General features: G+C 39.7%; 1 protein-coding gene across 1 annotated transcript in view; it reads left to right on the plus strand.

The window, feature by feature from the left end:
• Window positions 1–1022: 1022 nt before the first annotated feature.
• The window catches only part of RNF11 (ring finger protein 11), a 40221-nt gene continuing 28595 nt past the window's right edge, over window positions 1023–12648 (plus strand). The window contains exon 1 of the mRNA XM_030328328.1: window positions 1023–1565. Within this exon, the coding sequence (XP_030184188.1) occupies window positions 1443–1565 (123 nt within the window). The 5' untranslated portion in view covers window positions 1023–1442. The remainder of the gene's footprint in view (window positions 1566–12648) is intronic.

Here is a 12648-nt window from a genome sequence, read left to right on the forward strand (position 1 = left end):
AGACCCACTTCTTGTCTTCTGGGAGCATTCTCATCTTTCTTGTTTCCTTCCTTTGCACACATTGCTTCTTGGGCTTTTTGTTCATTCAACCATGAAGAGGGCCTCCTCTACCTTAGGCAATGTGCCAGGCCTTGCACAGAGGAGGGACAGATGATTCAGCTTGATCAGGCTGTGACAGGGAAAGGCTTAGGGACTGAGAGCGCAGAGAAGGCGACTAACCCAGACTGAAGGGTTAGGCAAAACAAAGTTGAGTTTAGGAAGGACAAGTGGGAATAATGGTTAGCCTGACGGGAGGTAGAAGGTCAGGAGTGAGGGAGAAATGATAAGTCAGGGAAATAATATGGGTAAAGGCCTCAGCCAGTGGAAACAGTCTTCTAAGTTTTTATTTAGACAGCCTGGAGTTTAGAGTATTTGAGCGGACAATGCTGCTAATGAGATTGGGGAAGTAGTCAGATTTGTAAACCATTTAAGAATAGTCATAGCACTCACAACTGTTTCACGAAGCCATTGAAGGTTTTAGATGAATGACATGATCGAATTTATACTCTTAAAAAATTATCCAATTGTGAAAATAGTGGATTGGTTCACTAGTGAGCTTGGACTTTATTCTGAAGGGATAAAGGGGAAAAAGCCATTTAACATTTTAACCATGGGAGTGACACATTCGGATAAGGGTTTATAAATAGATCACTTGGCAGAAGGAGGTGAGAAGACTGTCAAAACAGTGCACAGGTAAGAACTGAGACAAGCGGGGAGGGAGAAGTGGATGTGGGGAGACATGGGAGACTGGCGGGAGGTTTCTGAGTCAGGTTTCAGGCCAACTGTCAGAGAAGCAGAAACTGACGCAGCCCAGAGAACAGCTGAGGGAGGCGGGGAGGGGGGCGCGGCCGCGCAGCGGGAGCCGCCCACGGCTCCGGGCGCCGGGGGCGGGATCAGAGCACGCACGGCGGCATGACGCAGAACCGCAGCTGGCCTCGTTCTGGGCGCCGCCGCCGCTTTGAGGCGGAGTAGGATGAGGCCCGCGGCCGCGGCTCCGGCGTCGGCAGGGGCAGCAGCAGCTGAGGCAGCAGCTGAGGCAGCCGAGACGGCCGCGCCCCCCCCTCCTGACCTGGATTAGGCCCAGCAGCTCCGTGGCCGCCGCCGCCCCGCGGGGGGGCGGGGTGGGGAAGTGCTTCGTCTCCCCGCCCCCCCCCCCCATTGCCGCCTCGCAGGAGGCAACCGCCGCGACCCCAGCGGAGCCCGCGGCCCATCCTTGAGCCCCCACTCCCGGGGGCTGGCATGAGCGGCCCTTCGGCGGCACCGGGGGGCGGGGGAGCCGCCGTCGCCTGAGCCCCGGCCTGCCGTCCGACCCCACCTCGCTGACCGAGGCTGACCGCGGAGCTTGCGAACGACCCCGCCACTGCTTTCTTCCTCCCCCAGATCACACATCTTAGCTCCGGAAGATGGGGAACTGCCTCAAATCCCCCACGTCGGATGACATCTCCCTGCTTCACGAGTCTCAGTCCGACCGGGCTAGTTTTGGCGAGGGAACGGAGCCGGATCAGGAGCCGCCGCCGCCATATCAGGTAGGGGAGGGTGTGTGTTGGGGAGGAGGGGGTGCGTGGAGTAGAGGCAGCTCCGGGCAGAGATTGAGGGGACTTCGGGATTGTCACTGCTCCTGGTCTTGGCAAGGCCTGGCTTGAGGGGCGTCGACCCTCTTAGGCCAGGATCTGAGGGTGACTACTCCCTACTCCCAGTTGGGGGGAATCCTTCACCTCCCCTCAGGTACGGTGTGGGGATGGTACTCTCTGTCCTTGAGTTCTGGGATCCGAGTATGTGATCCCCTTGGCCAGTGACTGGCAGTTCGCTTGTGAATTTGGGAATGCCATTCTCCTTTTATGTTTAAATCGTGGAGTCTGAGCTGTGAGGTTTGGGGATGATTTCCTCATCGCAGCGCCAGCTGGACTATGTGTTCTGGATAGGTGGTTGCCCCCCACCCCATTTATATTATGCTGTATGTTCATCTTCTCCTCCCTCCCCTTTCCCCTGTGTGTTTGTTAATTGGATCTGGTAGGTGTTCATTTCTCCTACAAGAGAAAAGATCTTAAAGTGGTTTTATTCCCAGCAACGTTAAGAGTTACTTGTTTATATATACGTATTTTTCATCCCTCCTCCTTTTGCTCCACCCCTATGACACACCTTGTAAACGCGCTGGTTCAATAAAACTTGATTATCTTGAACTTTGGAAACCTCTAAACTTGACTTAAATGCCTTCTGTTAATCCCTTTGTGTCCAAGTCTTGCTCCTGAATGGTTTCATTGCTTTTTGTAGAGCAATCAGCAGTCCCATCTGTTTACACAATTAATGAAAAGCTAAGACCTCTTGAACTCAAAATAGATATGTAGATGTTATAGTCCATAATATATATAAAAACCTTTCCTCTACTTTTCACTTTTAAATGAAATTGTTAAAAACTTTTTTCCAGAGGGCCTTGGATAGTTAAGTGGCTTAATTTTTTTTCTTGAAGGAGATTTAGTTTTCTAACTGGGCAGTCTCCTTTGTTGTTTCATGTGGTGACATCATTATCTAGTGTTGTTCTTTTTTCATTCCTGTGTAAACCAGTGTCTCATCACACCAGAAAAACCTGATCACATATGCTGGTTTTCCAAATAAAACCCACAGGGGCCTTTCATATACACCAGTAAAGTCCAGTCTTAAAATTGTGACATACAGAAGCCTCCATGACTTATCTCTCACTTTTTTGTATTCCAGGCCTACCAAATACACCATCCTGTTCACCTCTCTCTCTGCCTTTGCTCCAGTTGCTCCCTTTGCTAGGATCCCTTCCCCCAAGGTCGGCCAGGTGAACATCTAATCCTCTTTAAGGACTCAGCTCTCCTGTTACCTCTGTCCAGTCTCTGCATTCCCCTCCCTTCCTCTGTGAATCCATCACTCCCTTGTTTCCCTCCTTCAGACCCTCTATTCCATAAGCAGCACATACAACACTTGGGTGTTAATATCCTTGTTTAGTACATGAATGTTTCATCCTAAAGGCATTTCCCTCCTTACCTAGTGTAAATTGCATGCAGGTGGGGACCCTGCATCTGTTATTTCCCCAGCATCTGGTTCATAATACTCAGTAGTTTGAGGTAAGTGAAGACTATAAGCCCTTGAGAACAAGGACTGTGTCCTCAATGCTTTGTGAAATTACTGGCACTTAAGAAGCACTTATTTTGAATGAATTAATGAATTTGAATTCAGTACTGTGTGTTTTATAAGTTCATACACCTGTTTCTTCCAAACATTGTCACAGGGAAGTCTTAATCTTTGTGATTCTTTAAAGATTTCACTCCTCATTTCCCTCAAATACTATAGGACAGTATGCTTATTTCAGTCTCATGGGCAAATTTTTTTGAGGTATGATTTTTATTTCAAAATCTCTTTCCATGCTCCCTAATCCCTTTCCAGACAAATTTACTGTCTTGACTTAACTGCCCTTTTTCTCATCCTTATCATAATACAGTGTTATGGATAACTTCTGTGGAATTTATGGGAATTGTATTTGCCTTTTCCAGGAGGAATAGATGATAATGAGAAGTTTTTTGGTGTCATGAAGGAACATTTTTTGAAACATGTTATTTGTGACTGGGAGTTTTTGTGGTTGCCCTTTCCTGAAGTGAATGACACACATACTGATAAGCCAGTTTGGTATCAATTGAAAGAAAATAATTTCTTTAAAAGATGGGAGCATAAAAAAAACTTGTAGAAAAAACTTTTTCCCCTCCCAAAGGAAATAAGATTTTTAGTAATGATTTATTTAGATGATCTAAGAAACACAAGTCCAAGGGCAATGATTTATACATTCAGTAGACAGAAGTAACATTTTTTTCTTCAAAAATAGTATATAATTAACAGAGCTACAGGAGTTATTAGCTTATTTCTTTAAAGAATAGTCTCAGGGACACCTGGGTGGCTCAGCTGGTTAAGTGTCCAGACTCTTAATTTCAGCTCAGGTCACCTCATGGTTTATGGGATCAAGCCCCACCTTGGACTCTGCACTGAAAGTGCAGAGCCTACTTGGGATTCTCTCTCTGCCCCTTGGGTGTGACCTCTCTCTCTCTCTCAAAATAAACATTAAAAAAAAGGTCTTAACTGCAGTAGGATTTTTTAAAATTCAGAAAGGCAATAGCTGGTTGTAAGGGAACACACTTAGTATTTTTCTGTAGTTGGTAGTTTAAGAGATGTCCTTTGTGTTTGTAGTGCATGAGATTCATGTATGCCAAGAACTTTATATACTAAACTTCTCAGTTCCACTTATTTCCTATTAGCAGTATCTGATTTATTTTATTTATGTTTAAAAAGTAAATACTATACCATTATGATAAGTTTATAGGAAGTACCTGTTTCTTTCCTGGATTTGTTTAGTATCCTCCTAACTGGTCTCCCTGCATTCACCTTTGTCTTCCCTATAGACTGTTCTTAACCCAGCAGCCAGAGTGATTCTGGTAAAACAGATCTTGTCACTCGGCTCAACCTTCTGTGGATCACCATTTCATTCACAGTAAAAGCCAAATTCCGTAGTGTCCCATAAACCCTACATAATCTTTATACCCCCACATATATCTCTTGACGCCTCTCTTACTATTCCTCCCCTGCTGGCTTCTCTTTTACCTTCTCTGGACTGCTTGTTTCTAGGATACTCCCAAGACGTGTGTATTCCTTGGTTGTTTTTATGCCTGGAGTACTCTTCCCCAGGTATTACTGTGGCTGACTCCCTCACTTCCTTCAAGTCTTCACTTAAATGACACCTTCATAAACCCTCTCTGAACACCTTAAGTTAAAATTACAACCTACCCCAACACCCTGGAATTCTCCCTTACCCTGTTCTATTTTTTTCCCCATAGTGTTTATCACTCTCTAACACACTGTCTTAACTATGTGTATTGCTTATTATCTGTCTTCTCCCACTAGGGCTAAGCTTCTTAAGGAAAGTAACAGTAACTGGCATACATTAGGCCCTCAATTATTGGTTGAATGAGTGGATTTTTTTTAATTTATTCATTTTTTGAGAGACAGAGCGTGAGTGGGGGAGGGGCAGAGAGAGAGGGAGACACAGAATCCAAAGCAAACTCCAGGTTGTGAACTGACAGCACAGAACCCAATGCAAGGCTTGAACTCAATGAGATCAGTCGGCTTAACCTACTGAACCACCCAGGCGCCCAGAATGGATTTGTTTTAAATGAATTAATATATTTTGAGGCCAATGCAGTTTAATGTCTTGTAGGAATTGTGCATATTCCTAGTGCCTTCATTCTTTTATTATGGATCATTTTCAAGCAATCCTAAAAATAAAATTTCAGTAATATTAAATATAGTAATTGGTTTAAAATAATTATAAAATTATTTAGGGTTTTTTTTTCCACTGTATTCTATAACAAAATGTTTTTTTTATCAGAAACTATTTGAATTCTTGTCCTTAAAGAAATGGGAGGGGGGCGCCTGGGTGGTGCAGTCGGTTGAGCGTCCGACTTCAGCCAGATCACGATCTCGCGGTCCGTGAGTTCGAGCCCCGCGTCGGGCTCTGGGCTGATGGCTCAGAGCCTGGAGCCTGTTTCCGATTCTGTGTCTCCCTCTCTCTCTGCCCCTCCCCCGTTCATGCTCTGTCTCTCTCTGTCCCAAAAATAAATAAACGTTGAAAAAAAAAATTTAAAAAGAAATGGGAGGGAAGAGGTTAGAGCTTTTCTTGAATTATAAGGTAAAAACAAAGAAATTGGGCACACCCTATACTCTCTCCTTCCTGAATCTTTAAAAAGAATACAAAGGAAATCTGCCAATCAAAGACTGTCTTAGAACGGTTGTGAGAGGGAAGATAAATCATGAAAGGCTGGGGTATGAAGGTCCATAAGAGGAAAGGTCAGCTGGTAGCCCAATACTGAAAGGTATATATGAACAGGTTTAAGACCTCCCTCCATTTATCATAGGATAATTCAGGAGTAGCACTTTGTTAAAAAGCTTAATATTCATAGAGCAACAACAAAAGCTGCTTTACAGTATTTCTATCTTAATATTGTGTATATATTTATATAAAGATTGGTACCTCAGTTTTGCAGTGGTTAGTTTGGGATTTACTGATCTCATCATCCTGTCGTATACTTTAATTCATTTGGGATTTTAATATCAGAAGAAAATACATTATTGTTAATACAGCAGTGAGTGCAATTGTAGCTCTGAATTTGGAGTCAGATGGATCTGAGTTCCAAGCCTGATTGTCACTTACGTGTAAAATAAGTTAACAGATTATATTGTGTTTTAAGGAACTTCTTTCATGAATAACAACATTTTGGATATTTCAATTTTTTTAATATTTATTTTGAGAGTGAGAGTGAGTGAGTCTGAGTGGGGGAGGGGCAGACAGAGGGAGACACAGAATCCAAAGCAAGCTCCAGGCTCTGAACTGTCAGCACAGAGCCTGATATGGGGCTCCAACCCATGAACTGTGAGATCATGACATGAGCTGAAATCGGACACTCAACCGACCGAGCCACCCAGGTGCCCCAACATTTTGGATATTTCAAATTGTGACTGAATAAAGCTTTCTTCAAGATACTTAAAAAAAAAACAAAAGGCTTAGATTTGTTTGGAACTCATTAAAAGTAACCCATCTCCTTTAAAAATCTAGAATATAATAAAATACTGCATTTATTTTTAAGTATTAAAATTAATACCTTGTAATAAATTAATACCTGTAATAAAATTAATACCTTGTTTTTCTGGTAACAATATGAAGTTAAATTTAGGTATTTGAAGATTTTTTTATGTATTACATTTTCTCTGACTCTTTGGTGGAAATTACCTCAATCTGTATTTCACACATCTTCATCTTATTATTTGACTTAAAAAAAATTACTTTGTGTGATATTTTATCCCTCCCCTCTTAAAGTTTTCTTTTCCTTAAAGTGCAGATCAGCTCCAATCTCTTTGACAAAGCCTTCCCTGACCATTTTTGTTTGTAGTATTTTTGTTCATAATATTTATCTGGAAATCATGTATTGCTTGATTAGTTCTTAGTGCTTTAACAATGATTATTTTTCCAAATTAGTTACTTTAAAAATGAGAATGATGTGTTAAGATTTTAAAAATTTCTCAGTGGAGTGGAATGGCATTCTACACATTGTAGATACCTAGTGCCTAACTTAGAACTGTGCCTTTTCCCTTTTATACTGTTAGCATCATGATTAAAGTCCTCTAATGGTCTCCTCTCTTCCCCATTCATTTCATTCTTCAATGCTTAATAAACCTATCTAGATCAGATCCGTTGCCTCTTAATCCATAATGATTCTTCATGACTTACTACTGAAGATCTCTGTATTAGCAATCAAAGTCATGATCTGGCTCCTAACATACTTTTCCAGCTTTTTGTGGTCTTGCATACAACTTCTACTTGAGTCAGCCTGAAAAGTTTGCTATATTCTGTATATGCGTTCTGCTTTCTTGCTGTTGCTCTTCGGTTTCCATTGCCCAGAATTCTCTTCCTTAATTGTTCCTGGTATAAATTCTAGTTTTCAGGGTCCAGCTCAAATGCCATGAATCCTTTTCTGATTTCCCCAATTTGAATAACATCTTACTCTGAACTCCTTTAGTACTTTACCACTATTAGGACACTTTACCCTTCCTATTTGATTTTATTTATAACAGTGTCATACCTCTTCTGTGAGACTACAACTCTGATTCATCTTTGCATTCCTAGAGCTGTGCTTTTCACATAGCAGGCACTCAAATACTTGAATAAATGTGAAAATCAGTTACTGGATTTTTCTGTTAAGTGGGAAGTTTTATGGTTGTTTGCTTCTATATGAATTGTTCCAGAATCCTGTGCCTTTGGCCTTTGTACTTTAAAGGATTCTGCTGTTTGTGTCTACCACATTATCTGTTTTATCTGTATACATTTTTGTTCTGTCACTTCTAATTTATAAAGTATATGAACTTTTTCATTTGAGATTGGTTTGTGTTCTGGTAGTTTAGCTTGCCTTGGTTTGTTTGTTTTTTTTTGTTTTTTGTTTTTAAAGATACTGCTTATTTGTTACCATTGTTGCAAGGGTTTTATTTATTTGTTTATGCCTGAAACCCATTCTGGGTGTTCTTTAATTAAGGCTGATTCTTTGCCATTAAGAATGTACCTACCTTTAAGAGTAGGACAGTTTACATGTCACAGTTTAATTCTAGAGCTAATTATAGGGTAACTTGAGAAGATAGGGGTAATGAGTTACTTGTCCATAAGATCTGAGAAGTTGACTTCCTTAAAATATTGAGTTAATACTTTCTAGAAACATCCATATTTTGTAAAATTTCAATTTATTAAAATCTTAGTATAATACTTTAGATAGAATGAGAGTCTTCTTTTTAAAGATCTTAATTTTATTTGGCTTCTAAGTAGAAAAAGTGTCACAGAATGACTAGTATAAGTTCTCCCTTCAACTTGTGCCACTTTTTCTCTTTTGTCTTCTGTCTTTACTATGTCTTAGCCAAGTTAAATTCTGTAAATGAGGAGGGGAATGAAAAGATAATTGTAAATACAATTAGAATTAGATGTTATATTTGTCATCTTGCCTCCAGCCATTTCTGAATATAATTATCTTCTGTGTATAACCTTCCTTCAAGCAAAGAGTTAGGGATGATCTTTTTCTCTCCTGTATTCAAATAGGCTATTAAATAGGCTGTAACAAATTTTTAGAAGTTGATTCCTTTCCAGTAACTTTTAATACTGAATATAACAAATATTTATGATAGTTAACATGCTCAGAATTCAGGATCTTTGCAATTGGTATATAAATGAAGTGGTAGAGATAATAAAGACTAAGAGTGGAAATATGAGTGAAAGAGAAGGCAAAACTGGCTAATAGCCAAAGTGTGTGTTTTTAATGGCAAAAGAGATTGCTACATGCAATTGAAAAGTAAAGCGATAACGGAGAACTAAATATATTCTGCTCTTGGATAATCTGCCTGACCTTTTGATTCTGATATTCAACTTGGCTTTATGATATGTTCCTTTTGAGTCTTAGAGTTCCTTATTTTAACTGATCAGGAATACTTCTGAGTTCAATTTAATATGAATGCATATATACGTATCTTTTAATTAAATAGCCAACATGGAGTGTGCTCCCAGAGGCCAGTTGAGTAATTATCTTGTTACTTAACCCAGAGAGCATATCTTAAAGTAACTAAGGGATATGAAATTGTGGGAACGAAGAAAGCAATCCTGCAGATATATTTGTTTCTAAATTTATTAAAACTTTTCTGAATTCTTACAAAACTGAATGGTTTTAAGAAGAGTGAAACTTGTATAACTGGCCCAGCTAGTTAAAATTACATGTAATGGAGGCCCATGGGTGGCTCAGTCGGTTAAGTGTCTGACTTTGGCTCAGGTCATGATCTTGTGGTTCGTGAGTTTGAGCTCTGTGTGGGGCTCTATGCTAACAGCTCAGAGCCTGGAGCCTGCTTTGGATTCTGTCTCCCTCTCTACCCCTCCCCCACTGGTACTCTCTCTCTCTCTCTCTCTCTCAAAAATAAACATTCAAAACATTTCTTTTAATTACATGTAATTTTGTATAAAAATTTCTTTTAAAATTTTTTTTTTATTTTTGGAGTGGGAGCAGAGAGGGAGACTCCATGCTGTAAGCACGGGGCTCAAACTCACAAACCATGACCTCATGACCTGAGCTTAAATCAAAAGTTGATGCTTAACCAATTGAACCACCCAGGCACCCCAACAATTTAATTCTTATATTTGTGGGGGGAAAAGCAGTTTATCATAAACTGAATAAGTAAGGCTTTAAAGATAAAAACCAGGACACTCCATAACAGTCTTTTTTTTTTTTTTTTTTTTTTTTTTTTTTTTTTATCAGTCAGCAAGTTTATGTTACGCCCAAGGGGAAAGGAAAATGAGCCCTTTACCCCTAAGGAGCTACCATTTTATTTTAGTTAAGGGGATGAGATTAATGGATGTACAGGAAGCATTTGTTAGTCTGATGAAACAGTATATACTGAATGAAGTATTAAATTGATGTAGACTTTGGAAGTTGGGGGATCAATTTTGTGATACAGCAGTGAATCACTAATTTACTTTTTAGCTTCTAAAGATTTCAGGTGAAGTCTTACATGAACATTGGTGTAAGAAATGGAATAAAAACAAAAGAGTTGCCCTGAATAAAATATGAGTGGGGGATCTTGGAGCCAAAAGAGTAATCAGTAGGTGGTGAACATGAATTTAGAGAGAGTTGTATAATTGTGTTACATTAAAGTAATAATATACGTGTGTAAATAAATTTTTTTATTTATTATGTACACTGAAGAGTATATCTTTAACAGTATATAACTAATAGTATCTTAACTATATAGCCCGGTGAATTTTTGCATGTTATAACCACCATCAAGATACATAGCCTGTTTCTAACCCGAGAAGTCTCCCTCATACCTCCTCCAACAGTCAATATCCCTTTGCCAAAGACAACCACTATTTTTTTAAGTTTATTTATTTTGAGAGAGTTATCTTTAACATAACTAATAGTATCTTAAACTGTATAGTCCAGTGAACTTCTACATGTTATAACCACCATCAAGATATATAGCCTGTTTCTAATCCCAAAAGATTATACTCATATTTCCTCCAACAGTCAGTACCCCTTTGCCAAAGATAACCGCTATTTTTTCTTTTAAAGCTTATTTATTTTGAGGCAGAGTATGAGCAGGGGAGGGGCAGAGAATGGGAATGAGAATCCCAAGCAAACCCTGCAGTGTCAGCACAGAGCCTGATGCGGGGCTCCAACTCATGAACTGTGAGATCATGACCTGAGCCAAAATTAAGAGTTAGATGCTTAACCAACTGAGCCACCCAGGTGCCTGATAGCTGCTGTTCTGACCTTATCACCATATTCATTTTGCCTAGTTTTGAACTTAAATAAAATAATAGTTCATTCAACATTCAATATATGAATAACATAAAATTCATTTATGTTATTTATGTAGCAGTAGTTTATAATTTTCAATGCTGTATTCAGCTGTATAAATCTACATTTTTTCACTCCATTCTATTGATGTATATTTGGGTTCTGTTAGCTTTTGACTATATAAATCTGCTGTGACCATTCTTTTTATGTACATAATGTACATACTATTTTATTTTGGGTATGTAGTCTTTCCCACAGCATTTTATTACAGAATTTTTAAAAAATAAAGAAGTTGACAGAATTGTTTGAACACGCATATTCCTATGACTTAGATTCTGTGCATTTTGCTATTTGTTTTAACGCATATCCATCTCACCTATCAATCCATCTTATTTGTCGATGCATTTCAAAATAAATCAACAAGTAGTTTTCCAAAGTGGTTTATCAATTTACACTCCTATCAGCTATGTATGAGAGTTCTGTTTGCTCTACATCCTTACCAGCACCTGGTAGTATCAGTCTGTTTTATTTTAGACATTTTGTTAAGTGTGTAGAAGTCTTTTCATTGTGGTTTTAACTTGCATTTCCCCAGTGAGAAATGCATACCAATATGCTTACTAGTATGTGGTCTTTTGTCGCTGGCCTTTTTCACTTAGCATAGTTTTCAGGATTCATCTGTGTTGTAGCATGTATTAGGACTTCATTCCTTTTTATTGTGAAATAATTCCATTGTATGAATCTACCACGTTTAGCCATTGTTCAATTAATGAACATTTGGGTTTCCACTTTTTGGCTGTTAGAACACTGCTATGGACATTTGTGTAAAAGTTTAAAAAAAAATTTTTAACATTTATTCATTTTTGAAAGGCAGAGAGAGACAGAGCGCAAATGGGGGGAGGGGCAGACAGAGAGGGAGACACAGAAACAGAAGCAAGATCCAGGCTCCGAGCTATCAGCACAGAGCCCGATGCAGGGCTCGAACTCATGGACCGCGAGATCATGACCTGAGCCGAAGTCGGCCACTTAACCGATTGAGCCACCCAGGCGCCCCTGTGTAAAAGTTTTAAATGAATGTGTTTTCATTTCTCCTTTTATACACCTGTTAGTGGAATTGGTGTGTCATGATTCCATGTTTAACCTTTTCAGGAACTACCAGACCATTTCCAAAGTACTTTTACCATTTTATATTCCCACCAGCAGTGCACAAGAGTTCCAATTTTTGCACATAGTTGCCAAAGCGTATTGTCTGCTTTTATTGTAGCCATCTTAGTGGCTATAAAGTGGTATCTCATTGTGGTTTTGATTGCATTTCCCTGAAGGCTAATAATGTTGAGCATGTTGGGGTACTTGGGTGGCCCAGTTGGTTGAGTGTCCAGCTTGATTTCTGCTCACATCAGTGAGATTGAGCCCTGCATTGGGCTTTGCACTGGGCGTGAAGTCTGCTTAAGATTCTCTCTCTCCCTTTGCCCCTCTTCCCTGCTCGTACACTCACTCTCTCTAGAAAAAAAAAAAATGTTGAGCATCTTTTTATGTGCTTGTTTGCATTTTATATCTTCTTTGGAAAAGTATTCAAATTCTTTGGCTATTTTCATTCTTTAATTTTATTATTTTTTTGGAAAGAATGGAAGTGGGGGAGAGGGAGCAAGGGGGGGGAGAGAGAGAGAGAGAGAGAGAGAATCTTAAGTGGGGCTTGATCCAACCACCCTGGGACCATGACCCAAGCTGA

Source organism: Lynx canadensis, chromosome C1 (assembly GCF_007474595.2).
Source record: "Lynx canadensis isolate LIC74 chromosome C1, mLynCan4.pri.v2, whole genome shotgun sequence".
NCBI lineage: Eukaryota > Metazoa > Chordata > Mammalia > Carnivora > Felidae > Lynx > Lynx canadensis.